At 34.1% G+C, this 13,171-nt stretch overlaps 1 protein-coding gene across 4 annotated transcripts in view; it reads left to right on the top strand.

Annotated features, from left to right (window-relative positions):
• The window catches only part of DYNC1I1 (dynein cytoplasmic 1 intermediate chain 1), a 223,585-nt gene that overhangs the window by 198,256 nt on the left and 12,158 nt on the right, over positions 1-13,171 (top strand). For all 4 annotated transcript variants that reach the window (XM_058183264.1, XM_058183263.1, XM_058183266.1 and 1 more), the window contains one exon: positions 5,671-5,796. In XM_058183264.1, coding sequence (XP_058039247.1) covers positions 5,671-5,796 — 126 coding nt within the window. The remainder of the gene's footprint in view (positions 1-5,670; positions 5,797-13,171) is intronic.

Here is a 13,171-nt window from a genome sequence, read left to right as displayed (position 1 = left end):
ATGAAAATCAATATTTTTGCTGTAGTAGTTTTTGCTCTCCTTTATTATTTTGCCTCATGTTATTTTATTCTGAATTCAAAAGATGTGCAATTCTCTTTCCCCATTGTGAAATAAGAGTGCGTATTCTTTATTTTTACAGAAATGGTCTCTTGAACCTTTCATTCCCTTTTTTTTCAAGAACAATCTTGCCATTCAAAAACAATGCCATAACCAAGGTTTGAACTTGAGTTCTGATAACTATTACTGCATACGAACTAACATCAATGCATTTTGAAGTGTTCTTTAGCTGAACTTCTGACAGAATTGAAAGATAACAATAAGGTAATGCAGAATAAAGCAATAAGGCCTATAAAACAGCTATATGAAAGTAAGTAATAATGATAACACATTTCACTTTTGTAGCTGCAGAAGAATAGCTATATTAGCAAGAACAGAAAATCCAGAGTATGCATTGGTACGCTACATGTGTGAGGCAATAACTGTTAAGGCAAGACAAATTTTAATAAATTGGATGGTATGTGAAGGGGGCAGATGAGAATGAATTTATGTGTAAGTGGAGATATAGCACGGAATTAACTCTGCCAATATAGCAAAAATAATATGTTAACCATTTTCTTTTTCTTCACTTTTATTCATCATTAATGTATTTCATAGTAGAAAGAAAATATACATGTTTACTGATTTGGCTGTAAATCATGTAAGACAGGTAAGGAAGGACAAATGCTGAAAACTGGATTGTCAAGTAGAGACTAGATCTTTTGAAGTGCTCTTAGCAGGAAGTTTCAGAGGCAGCTTAATTATAAAGTAGCTGAATAGAGAGGATTTTTTCCCCTTCAGTTTTTACTTTGAGGTAAGGGGACAATTTGGAAGAAGGAACACATCTTTTCAGATGTTATTGTTAGGAGATTTGACTATCAATATTCTAAGAATTCTTAAGAGCAAATCTTGCTGCTTTTAAAATGAATGGGAAGAAATATGTCCCCTTTTTAATTGACACAGTCTTCTTTACATAGGATGTTGAAATTGTTCTTCGATCAGGGCAAAAGAGCTTGTGAAATTGAACAAAAATGTAGCCATAGGATTTACTTTACTCTCATTTGTTTAATTTGGACTACTAGTGTATGTTGCATGAAGAAATGTCAGGATTTTTTCCCCTATCTTTTTTTTCCCCATTAGGACACCAGCAGGAATAAATTCAACACAAGCATGTTGCCAGTAAAAACTAATCAGGGACCCACAGTAGCAACCAAGGAGAAAATGCTTTAACAACTGAAAGCGATTTTCCTTTTGATCCTTTGCCTGGCAATTTAAAATTGTACAAAACAATGGTTTTATTCCCTGAGAAGTATTGGGCCACAATCCAGGTAGTGTTAAGTGCATTGGGCACCACTTTAAGAGATAAAGCAAAGCCAGTCCTAAACTTAGATCACTCCCAATAAAATTAAAGTGCCCTAGTTTGACTCAAACCCTTAGCTTTAATAATTCGGTTTTTATTTCTACATGTCTATAATCACAGAAAAATCTGGTTTGTTACTAGATAGCTGGATTTATCTTAGACTAATAATATAGTTGTGACACCACAGCTTTAATAGACTAATCTGTTTAATAAACAGGAAAAATTATTGGGAGGCAAGTTGGTTAGCATTATAATTTTGTGGTAAAAAGGCAGACATTGCTTTAGAACTGGTGTTATGATTTTCAAATTTCCAGTTTAAATCATTGGGAATTTTGAAAATCTTAATACTAGTCTTGCACTTTAGTTCCCAGTGATTTAAATTGAACTTGTTTTTCTACAAATTTGGGATCAAGTTATTGATCAGCTTAGGCTAAATATTTTGATGCAACTCACTTACCAACAAGAGTGTTGGCAACATATAACTTGTAAGATGCCACATTGTGTGTTTTTATTGTAACAAAGATATGCAGTATGGACTCTAGAGTACAGTGAACCTACTGATCCATAGCATGACTTGAAATGACAGGTCGTAGGAACTTTGTTCCTAGAAGTTGCTTTGAGCACTTCAAGTAAATAATGGCAAAGCTAATTAGGAACAGATTATAGATGTATACATGGTTGGTATAAAATGGGCCTTAAATGTTTGTGGTATTTACAAAAAGGTCTTGGAAAGGTTTCTTGCTGTAATTCTTGGAAGAAGCTGCGGTGTTAAACTCTTGGGAAATAACATAGCAATTTTCCAAGTTCATAGTTTAATTAATTTAGTCTGAACATTTATATTCTGCTTTTCTCTATTCAAAATAGATAGTGGTGAAGAAGATACTGTTTTGATGACAAATGCAGGCAGAAATACAAATTAGTAAGACTATCAAAACAATGCAAAGACAAAAAGTTGACACCAAAACATGAACATTATAATTCAGGTATATTAAGCTTGATAAAATGAAACATTGCCTCTCGGAAAGTGAGCAAGGATCACAACCTAAAAAGTTTGAAAAATCTTGGGTGTCTATTAGTATAAATTATAGCATAATTTATAACAATATTCTGAATCTGGTGCTTTCCAGATGTGTTGGCATTACCAATAATAGAATTCATAGTCAGCAGCACCAAAGAACGGAGATGTCTGCATTGTAGCATAGAACAGAATTCAGCAGAACCAGTGAAAGCTATATTTGGCAACTCCATACAATTATCTTGAAACTGTTTCATGGACATATGTAGATAAATTTTAGCTTACAAAATTCTTGATGCATGTAGAATTCCTTTTTTAAAGCACTATTGGCTTTCTGTTTTTTAAAAGGGTTGAATTAGTTATTTTTTGATGCAGGTTTTTTGTAACTCTTGGTTGATTATGGTAGTTTCGATATACTTGTTTATTCAAATTAAAAGCAATAAGGGAAATCCTTAAAGCTTAAAATAATGTTGCTAATCAGATATTAATTATCTATCATGTGAAAGTGGCATTTTTTCTTGACCTGTTTAATTGGATGTTGATGATGATGATGATGATGATAAACTATAACAAATATCCATTGATCTATACTTCCGCATTCTCTTAGTCAGTAACCATTTATTTAAAATGGTTTGAGAAAAATGTTATCATCGTTAATTGTATTTTCTTCCATTTGAGCTAAAACAAAATTCTTCATTCATGCCTCCTTATGAATATAGTTTTTAGTTATATTAATGTCTTCTCCATGAATATAAATTTTCATTATATCCCGAACATATATCCAATGTAGTTACCATTTTTCTGCCAATTCTTTCATATTAGATATTATACATTATTACTATTATATTAATATTTTATTGCATCTTGTTTTAAAATATATGTTGGTCAACTCAAGGCAGCAAACATAATAATATTACTTTTTATTTTCTCTATAATACCAATTCTGTGAGGTGGACTTGGTTGAGAGAGAGTGACTAGCCAAATGTCACCCAGCAAGATTTCATGCTTATGCATGAACTCGCAGCTTTCTGGTTTCTAGGCCAGTATCTTAACTACTGCATCAAACTGGCCTTCATGTGACTTGAATTAATAATTAATTAAAATTGTTTAAAAATTGGATTTTAGGACTATGTAAGGACAACTATGAAATGATTCATTCAATTCTTCTGAACTTTCTACTCTTGAGTTCCAATGTTTGTCCTCAAATGAGAAGAATTATTCTGTTTGGATGACACATCATTCTGTTTGAATGATAGATGCAACAGTTTAGGGAGAGAAAGCTAATACCTCCTTCCAGATTTAGTACTTCTCAGATAGGCATTCATTTACATTTGTATGCTAAATTTTGAAATAAAAAAACCAGAATTCCTGATAGAATACCCAAAATATTTGGAGCATTGTTCTAATTTGTCTAGGCTTCTATAAGCAAAGATTATATGCTTTAAAATTAAATAAACGAATTTGTTTTAATAATTTCTCCACAAATTAACATTTTTTTCCAAACACTGTAGTTCTATCTATGCTTATTTATTGGTTCAATCACAAATTGAATTTGTGTTTTAATATGTTTTTTTTTCATTGTAAGCAGAGCAAATCTATGGGGCTGTAATCATATGCTTAATGTTTTTGTTTAGTTGTAATTTGTAGCATTTTTAAAAATACTTTTAAGTTAGTTTTTAATTTTAAGATTTTTGGTCAGTCCTTTACTTACAGCATAATACATTAATCTGTAGCAGTGTTTTCGCAACCTTGGCATCTTTTAAGATATATGGCCCAACTCCCAGAATTCCCCAGCTTGCATGTTAACAGTGCAGGGACAATTAATACATGAGACATTAAACTCAAAAAATAGAAAAACCTGGGAAAGTTAAATGGTTTTAATGGTTTTGGAGAAGACAGTGTTGGTCCTAAGGATAATATTTCAATTCTGGTATGATTTTAAATGCAAATTTATACAAATAAAAATTGCTTCTTAATTATAGAAGAGTTATTTGTCAAATATTTAGCAAGCATTGACACCTGAAAAAATTAAACTACTTTGAGTTATTTTTAAAGTAAATCATATTCTCTATTGAAAATATTAAGAAGCTATTCTTATTTTTATAAATTTGGTTGAAAATATTCCAAAGAATCTCAGGACATCAGCTAAGGAGTAAAGCTGATCCTTCATAATTTTTTTTTTTGGTGGGGGGGTATATAAACCTGTCAATTGAAGGAGGCTAACCTTATTTCTGACAAACAAGGCAAAGTTTCAGGAAGAAACACATAGTTTCCATCCTATAAAAGAACATCAAAGTTGAGTGTATCCATTTTTGCAATCCTTTCCTTTATCTTAATGTTTGCTATTAGGTTGAGGTTTGTAGAGTCCATCCAGCCAATGACTGGTAAGAAATTGAGTAGATCTTACTCAAAATTATCTTACTAATGAACCTATGAGCTAAAATTTGAATCCATTTCTGTGATATTTACTTACTTGTTTACTTGTTACTGAATAATTTGATTTTATAAAACAGTGGAAATTATGTGTACATGACGATCCAGGTGGTATTCCACCTGATACATGTATTTCATCTAAACTGATTTAAATTTGGAAACCTCAGTTGATTCAACTTCAGTCCTCAGATTTCATATTTACATATAGTTGTTATTGTGCAATTTATAGAATATGTAGACGTTTACTGTACGGCATGGCTGTTGTGCTCTTGATTTGATGAGTTTAGCTTTTGCAGCTCCTAATATGCACATTGGACAATGTATTCTTCAATTTTGCAAAATGAGATGTAAGTAAAAGAAATAACATGAAAGTTATTAATGCCCCATTTTTAATCCTCTTTTTTGTTTGTTTGTTTATTTCTGACCTCATCCTGTGTCCTTTAAACTAATTGCTTGAGGTCAGTAAAATGTTTATACAAAACCTACAAGGATAGGATCTCTCAGTTTTCAATTTATGCTTGGTACCACATGTAAGCTCATTAGTCTTTGCTAGTCATCTTTTGATGTTCTATTAGGCCACACGGAGAAAAAAAAAAGCAATGTTGGTTTTAGCATGTTTCAAGCTCAGATTAAAAAACCCTCAATTTAAATATTTGTATCCCTTGGTCTTCATGTATTGTCCATAAGCCTTTCTGCCATTTAAAAATTTGGTTTTCCTCCGCTGTTCCTTCTCTTTTCGTATTCTTCGTATAAAAGACAATGAATTCCTTCTTATCTATGTGTTTTATGAATGTCCTCATCCATAGTAGAATAATATCTTTGATAGGTTCCAACAGCTAGCGTGACCATTGAAGGAGCTTCTGCCCTCAATCGTGTCCGTTGGAGCCAGGCTGGGAAAGAAGTAGCAGTCGGCGACTCTGAAGGACGGATCTGGATCTATGATGTTGGAGAGGTACTTAATCGTCTTTATAAATACTTGGATGTTTTGTAATGGGTTTTCAAAGAATGTTCATGCAGTCAACTCTGTCTGGCCTGGGAAGCTAAGCAGAGCCTACTTAATATTTGAATAGAACAAAAATTTATGCAGGAAGCCATAATGATTGAAAGATAATAATGCCCATGATGATACAAGATCACAAACATAATCCTTTTATACTTGCAACCTAAAATTTTGTTGCTTTCCTTTCCTGACACCTTGCAAGCACTTATGAGATAAGAGGCCACCAAGGAATGGCAAAGGGCTAGAATGTGAAGTGAAAAAGATAAACAACCAGGAAGAAAGCAATAGCAAACCCTATTGCCAAGCAGGTTACATGGAGGTGCTCATGTAATTATCAGGAGTTGAACTTGAGTTAAAAGAGGCTTGACCTTGATCCTAATATTGGAGTTAAATTAGTGTATCATTTCAGAGGCATAATTATCTGAAGCAATGAGAAATCAGTCCTTTTGTGAAACCAGGGGAACTTCAGTTTCAAATACAAGTACTTGAAATGTTCCTGTATGCTACAGTTACTAAGATAAATTTCAAGAGGTACACCCAGCACATTTAAAATGGATGGTAATCCATTTTAATTTAATTATTTTTAAATAATTAAATAGCTAATTATTAATTCTGTTAACTTGATTCATTGCCATTGACTTCATTTTAGAACGTATGTAACACCTTGATTTCATTCATTCAGAATTGTTAATGTTAATGTTAATGTTAATTAACAGTTAAGAGTTATTTAATATTTTTAAATAGGTTCTTACCCCATCTGAACTTCTGTTTTATACCAAGTTAACAAGATATCAGTGCACTCAAAAAAGTGTTTCCTCTCAGTTCTATAAAATAAATTACAGCCAGGCTAATCAGCTTCTTGGAGAGACATGCTGTTTAATTTTAGTCTGTCTTTCTTCAAGCTTCTAGAAATAATTGTTTCTACATGTTCTATAAGCATTTGGGATCCAGTATCCTCGTGTCCTATTTTGCAGAAGATAATTTTTGTTTACATTTGGCTTCCCCAGCTAGTTTAGATGTGTCAAATTATTTGGCTTCCACAGCTAATCTAGATAGCTCAAGGTATAACTCCAGACCTTCCAGGCCAGAATTACTATTGGTTATATATGTAATGCAAAGTTAAGCAAATATAAACAATTCATTGATTGATTGCATTTATAAGTATAACATGAATCATTAGAAGGTAGCTATTAACATCTGACCAGCTGACAAAGTAGGTAAAAAGATAAACCAATTATTTTCTCTACAATCATGGGGAGTTTTAATTGCCATACTTTTGGAGTATAAGATACACTTCCCCCCTCCAAAAGATGGTGGAAATGTTGGAGCATCTTATAGACCAAATACAGCCATTTTTGGCCTCCCAGACCCACACACATACACACACCTTGCCAGTTTTTTTGCAAAAACGGAATGTGCAGAGGGTTTGGGAGGCCTGCAGAATGCTCCTGGGGGTCAGAGAGGACAAAATCTGGATGCATGGATGCCAAAAAAACATTTTTTCTTGTTTTCCTCTTTGAAATCTTGGTGTGTCTTATCCTCCAATGCATTTTGTAGTCTGAAAAATATGGGTATATTATTTTTGAATGGTTGCAACTATTGCTAAATATGCAGAGGAGATTATGGAAATAATGCCCTTAATCCTTTTTCGATGGGCAATACATTCAGAACATAACTGGATTAATAATGTAATCAGTAGACACTTTTATTCTGTAATAACTGAAATAGGGAGATCCATTCAGTGGCCTCTAGACTGCAGAATGGAGAGAAGTTTTATTTTATATTTCTCTGACATTCTGCCTGAAAAGTCTGCTCTTCCATATTGTAGGTAATAAGATAAAACTTTCACACTTTTATCAACTTATCCTCAACTCACAAAAAGTTAATATTGTGAAAAAAAGTTTTTGAAATATTAAACAACTGTGACACAATATCAGAATTATTAGGTCAGTATTTTTTAAAATGTAATCACTGAAAGAATTGTTGAATGGAGAAATGATATTGTTTTAAGTATTCTTTGCTCATACTCATATGATTCTTAATTTTACAATGAGATTGCCCAAAGAATAATGTGGAAAAGTCAGAAATATAGGTGTTCTACCCCAAAGATTCACCAGAATAGATGCTTTTTTCATCCATTCCAGTACTTCATTGTATATGATCTATAGGTGTTCATAGTAAATCACTACAGTTATCCCCAGAATCCAGATGGATATTGAAGTAGAGAACAAATGCTTTCTTTTCATTGTAGAAAAGAGATTTGCAGGAAGGATTTCTTAACCTACAGCCATATATGAGCCATGGTATTATATAACCCCTTTTGGCCATCTTTCATTTTATTATCTTTCTTACTAATAATAAATAAAATGGGCCATAATGCTGTTGCTTAAATGTGCTTGCTAGGTAAGAATGAAATAAAATCTGAAATTGGTCATAAAAAAGCAATAAGTTGTAGGGTGAACAGTAAGTATAATGGAAATTAGCAAGCTGAATAAACCATGTGGCAGTGCAGTTCTGAATTCTTCCTTACAATAGGCTAAAATTGAAGTCAGTATGGTGTGTGCTTGATGGACGGTGTCTCTTTGTTGCTGAATGCAGCATAAAGTATACCATCTGCATTACCGTTCCTGGAACAGTTAAGGGTGACTTGTGCAGCAATCAGCTTTTATAGACAGAATTTGTTTTTTGTCATTATCTGTGATAGTATACTGAGATCTCCGCCTCCCCACAGTAGGGAAATATTATAGAATATATACAGATTTAGCTTTAACTTACACAAAGTGATTTTATGGCCCATAGCAAAATTGCTTGAGCATGACTCATATTTTTGGCTTTTGCATGCTTTCGTGGGAGCCGCTTTGGCTTGCAAATGACTGCAAAACATCTTGGTGTATCGTTATCATAATTGCTAAACTGTCTGAAGTCATTACACTCAAATTTCTGCTAAGGCACTGGCAGGACTTTATTTGCTTTATTTATTTATTATCTGGATTTGGGTGTGGGTGTTCTGAAATATATACATACAATTTTTTCTCATTCTGAGTGATCTGACAGACACTTGAAATACCTGAAGTGACAGTATAATCTTTTCATGTCTGTTGTCTGGAGTCTAGACAGGTTGGAGATATGGCTCTTTTGACTTCTCATACTTCAAGCTACTAGGGATATTGTGTTCATCTCTTTTGGATCAGCCATTAAAATGGAGTTATCTATGTTTTATCTATGTTGTCGGTTTTGATTTCTATATTTTTCTTTTCATTTGAGAAGCAGAGTTGGAGCAAAATACAAGTGGAAGTTAAAATCAGACTTCAGTTGGATCATGTATTAGCATCCTTTGTATTAGTTTATCTGTAGAATGGGATTTTGCAGCCTAGGTGGCTTAAGTCCTATCCTTACCACTGGTCCTAGAATGGTCCTCTACTCTTGTGTCACTGTGTTTTTCTGGGGCTCCTCTGTCTCTTCTGCAGCTGAGTTGATTGAATTCCAGCTCACCTCTGCTTCAAAGAAAATGCTGCAAATCTGTTTTGCAGTGCAGATACCGGTAGTTCTTGACTTACAACCACAATTGAGACCAGAATTTGCACTCTTAAATGATCTGGTCATTAAGTGATTCACAAATGATGCCTGATTTTAGGATCCTTTTTGTAGCAGTCTTTAAGTGAATCAACACAGTTATTAAGCATAAAGGCATGCCAGTTGTCAAGTGCCCAAATTTTCATCTCACGGTGATGCTGCAAATGTTGTAATTGCAAAGGTTAGTCGTAAGTCACTTTTTTCAGTCATGTTAGCGGTGACAAATGCCTGTTAGCTGAAGGTTGCCTGTATTCCCTCTGCAATTGTGCATATGTGACAGATCTCCAATGGGAACTCAAATCTTGTCTTAATTTCTTCTATTCCCTTCCCTCCAGAGTCGTGGCACTTTACAAAGCTTCTGTATCAATTTTGGACCATTTTTGAAGATGCACATCATTTGTGTTCCCTAAGCAACAGCCAGTTTGATTTCCCCCCATAATAAAGAAATAAGATGGGAATGGAGCTGGGGTGGCGAAGTCCTGGTATTTTTATGAAATTCTGGACTGATAATAATGATGGTATCTGAGAATTGTGGAAAGATTATGGTTTATATTTGAAAGCAAAAGCAGTGGTTATGTAGAAGTATCATTGTACCCTTTGTACAGCATCCACTGTGAAAATTCTTCTATACTTTCTGTAGTAGGCGCATAACCCTTACTGCAAGATTTTTATTGTTCTTTTCCAGTAATTTAGCTAAAACATTCCGGTTTTGTTGCACACATACATACTGCCTTGTGGACATTTTCCAAGTGCTGTGCATCTATCAGAGCCTCTTCTCAAGTTTGTACTAGCTGGTAGTATTGGAAGTGGTTTTGGGGCATGCATGGTACCTGTGCTGAACCTCTTGCAGCTTCTGCAAATTCCAGGCTGCCAGAGAACCAAAGCAGATAGAGCCATGTAAGGGAGATGCTGACTTTATGGAATTGCTTTTGTCTTCGGAACTTCACTGGAGCCGGTGAACTCTGTCAAATTTCCCCTTCTCTTTCCAATGGGATTTGTAAAATTCAAGGTGCTGAGGGTTTTTTTTTTTTACCTTGTTTTTCCTTTGTGTGTGTGTGTGTGTGTGTGTGTGTGTGTGTGTGTAGAGGATCTTGTTTTTATTTAATCTGCAGCAACCTTATAGGGGATGTCCCAAAGATGCTTTTTCAAGAGGCAACTGGACTTTTTAATTTTTCTTTAAAGATGTTTCATTCTCATCCAGGAAGTTTCTTGGATGAGAAGTGAAACTTCTTCAAAGAAAAACCAGAAAGTTCACTTGCCTCTTGAAAAAGTACTTTTGGGACAATCATGACCTGGATGACTGAGAATCTCTATAGACATTGAGAGGGAATGGTGGTTTTTTTTTTATTTCTTCTTAGCATGTCAAGATTAGTAAAGAAGTAAAGAATATGACACACATTGCCGTCGATTATCTGCTAAGCATTTGGGGAGTAAAAATGGTGGCTTAGTATTGTTGAAATTAGTAAAGCTAGTTTTCACTAAGGAGATCTTCTAGTTTCCCATGAGTGATCAAGATGATTGCAGTTTGTATGGTTTATATTCTCTCATCAAATGTTGTACGGAAAGAAGGGTTGCCAGCAAGAAGCCAATTTAGTCTGTTAGTTTCTTTGTCCCAATCTCTAGCAAGAGAATTCTGCTTTCAAGAAGACAGCTTTCTTTTGGAAGATTTGAAAAATTCTAAAAAGATCAATCAGGAGCTTTATGTTAGTCCTGGGTAGAAAACTGACTCAGATTACTGGTTGGCAGAGTTCAATCATTCTTTGTTAATACCAATTGTATTTCAGTTTAAATAGCTGGGTTTATATCAGAGGTGAAATGCTTCCGGTTCGGACCGGCACGCCCGATTAGGTAGCGATGGCAGCTGCTGGTTTGGAGGACCGGTAGCAAAAATCCCTGGCCCCCGCCCCCCTGCCTCTGCTGAGCCGCACCATCAGCAGAGGTTTTTTTTTACTCTTAAAAGTTTTTCTTCAGCCGAAACATGCCTTTAAAAGTAAAAAAAAACACCCTCTGATGATCGCGGGGCTGAGCAGAGATCATCAAAACCCTTTAAAAGTTTTTTTAAAAAAACCCTCTTCAGCCGAAGGGGGGAAAAAAACGAAAAAAACCTTGAGGTTTTAAAAGCCTCCTCTGGCGATCCCAGAGGAGTTTCCTGATCCTCACAGGCTTTTAAATTCACTTTTTAACAGCCCTCACTTACAAGAGCCCCCACCCATGCCCAGCCAATTCCCCCTCCTCACTTACCTATAATTAATGCTCTTTCGGGCTGGCAACATCATGCTTTCTTCAGCTACTGAAGAAAAAAAAAGCTTGCTTTGACTTCCTGCTTTGCTGGCTGAGGAACTCTGGGATTTGAAGTCCACAATAAAATAAAATAAAATAATAAAATAAAATATTTGTGCAGCTTTCTGAGATTTGGTGTGTTTCTGTAGTGTTTCACTCTAACTACATAAACACACAAAATCTCAGAAAGCTGTATGTGGCATTTTGTGTGTGTGTGTAAAGTGTGAAAGTTGGATTTTGATACCTCTTATTGTTTTTTATACTTTGTTTATTATTTTTATTATTTATTGTTATTGGCCATGCCCACCCAGTCATCTGACCACCAAACCACGCCCACCAATTAAGCCACGCCCACAGAACCGGTAGGGAAAATTTTTAGATTTCACCCCTGGTTTATATATTTTATCTTTCTACATTTAAATTAGAATACATAAGTAAAACAAAATACATTTGTCTTTTTCAGATTCTATATTTAAGATTTGCCTTTAAAGGGAAATGCCTCTTTCTCGTGATGTGTCTTGTGTGTGAGTGTATGCATAAAAGAGCATTGTGAGTAAATAAGTGGTCTTTATGATGAAGCTTTGTCTTAAAAGCTGGTTGGGCTTGGTGAGCCTCAGAAATAGCAAGTTCAATTGAACTGTAAAAATTTGGATGGCAGAAACAAAAATCCTCTGTCACATTCTACTAATACCAATTTCTGCTACACAAATTTAATAGAACTAAGAAAGGTATTTCAGCTGTTTTTTGTCTGATGTGCTTAAAAATCTATCCCACTCATCCCCAAATTCCATTTTTTTAGGAAACCTAAGAAAACTTTACTAGACAAATGCCTGAATCTAAAGTCCCAAAAATAAATATCTTCCAAAAATGGAATTGGGTAGAAATTCTTTATTGGTAATTAATTCTATAGAATTTTATAATATTTCATTATAAATATTTTATAATATTGGATTATACATATATTAATGCTGCACAATACTGCCAAAAGGCATATTTTAGGTAATATAATTTCATAACATTGTAGAGCATCCTTATAAGAGACGGTAAGAAAAATATTTAAAATGCTAATTATCCAGACGCAAAAGTAAACCATAGTTACTTGGTTTTTTTTGTTTTGCAAAAAATAAAGCAGATTGACTAAGAAATAATTACAGCTATTTGTAGTACAGAGAGCTAAATGAAAAAAATGATCACCAAATTTGAAGTATAATGTGTACTGCATTAATGTAGTGGAATAATTATTTTCACAATTCAAGTTAACAGACATGCTCTTCCTGATTGGCATCAGCATATGTTTTCTGGAGAAATGTCTTTTGAAACAAGAATTGGTTTGTATAATTAATCATCTTTATGTTCTTCTGCGGTTTAAACTGTTGCTTTCAATAGCAACCTTGGTCATGACAGATCACTTAATTACAGTGTTAAAAACTTTTTTAATGATTGGTAAAGTTGTAAGAAAGATGGAGGCTTGTTA

The sequence above is a fragment of the Ahaetulla prasina genome, chromosome 4 (assembly GCF_028640845.1).
Source record: "Ahaetulla prasina isolate Xishuangbanna chromosome 4, ASM2864084v1, whole genome shotgun sequence".
Lineage (NCBI taxonomy): Eukaryota > Metazoa > Chordata > Lepidosauria > Squamata > Colubridae > Ahaetulla > Ahaetulla prasina.
This window is presented reverse-complemented; position numbering and strand designations above follow the sequence as displayed.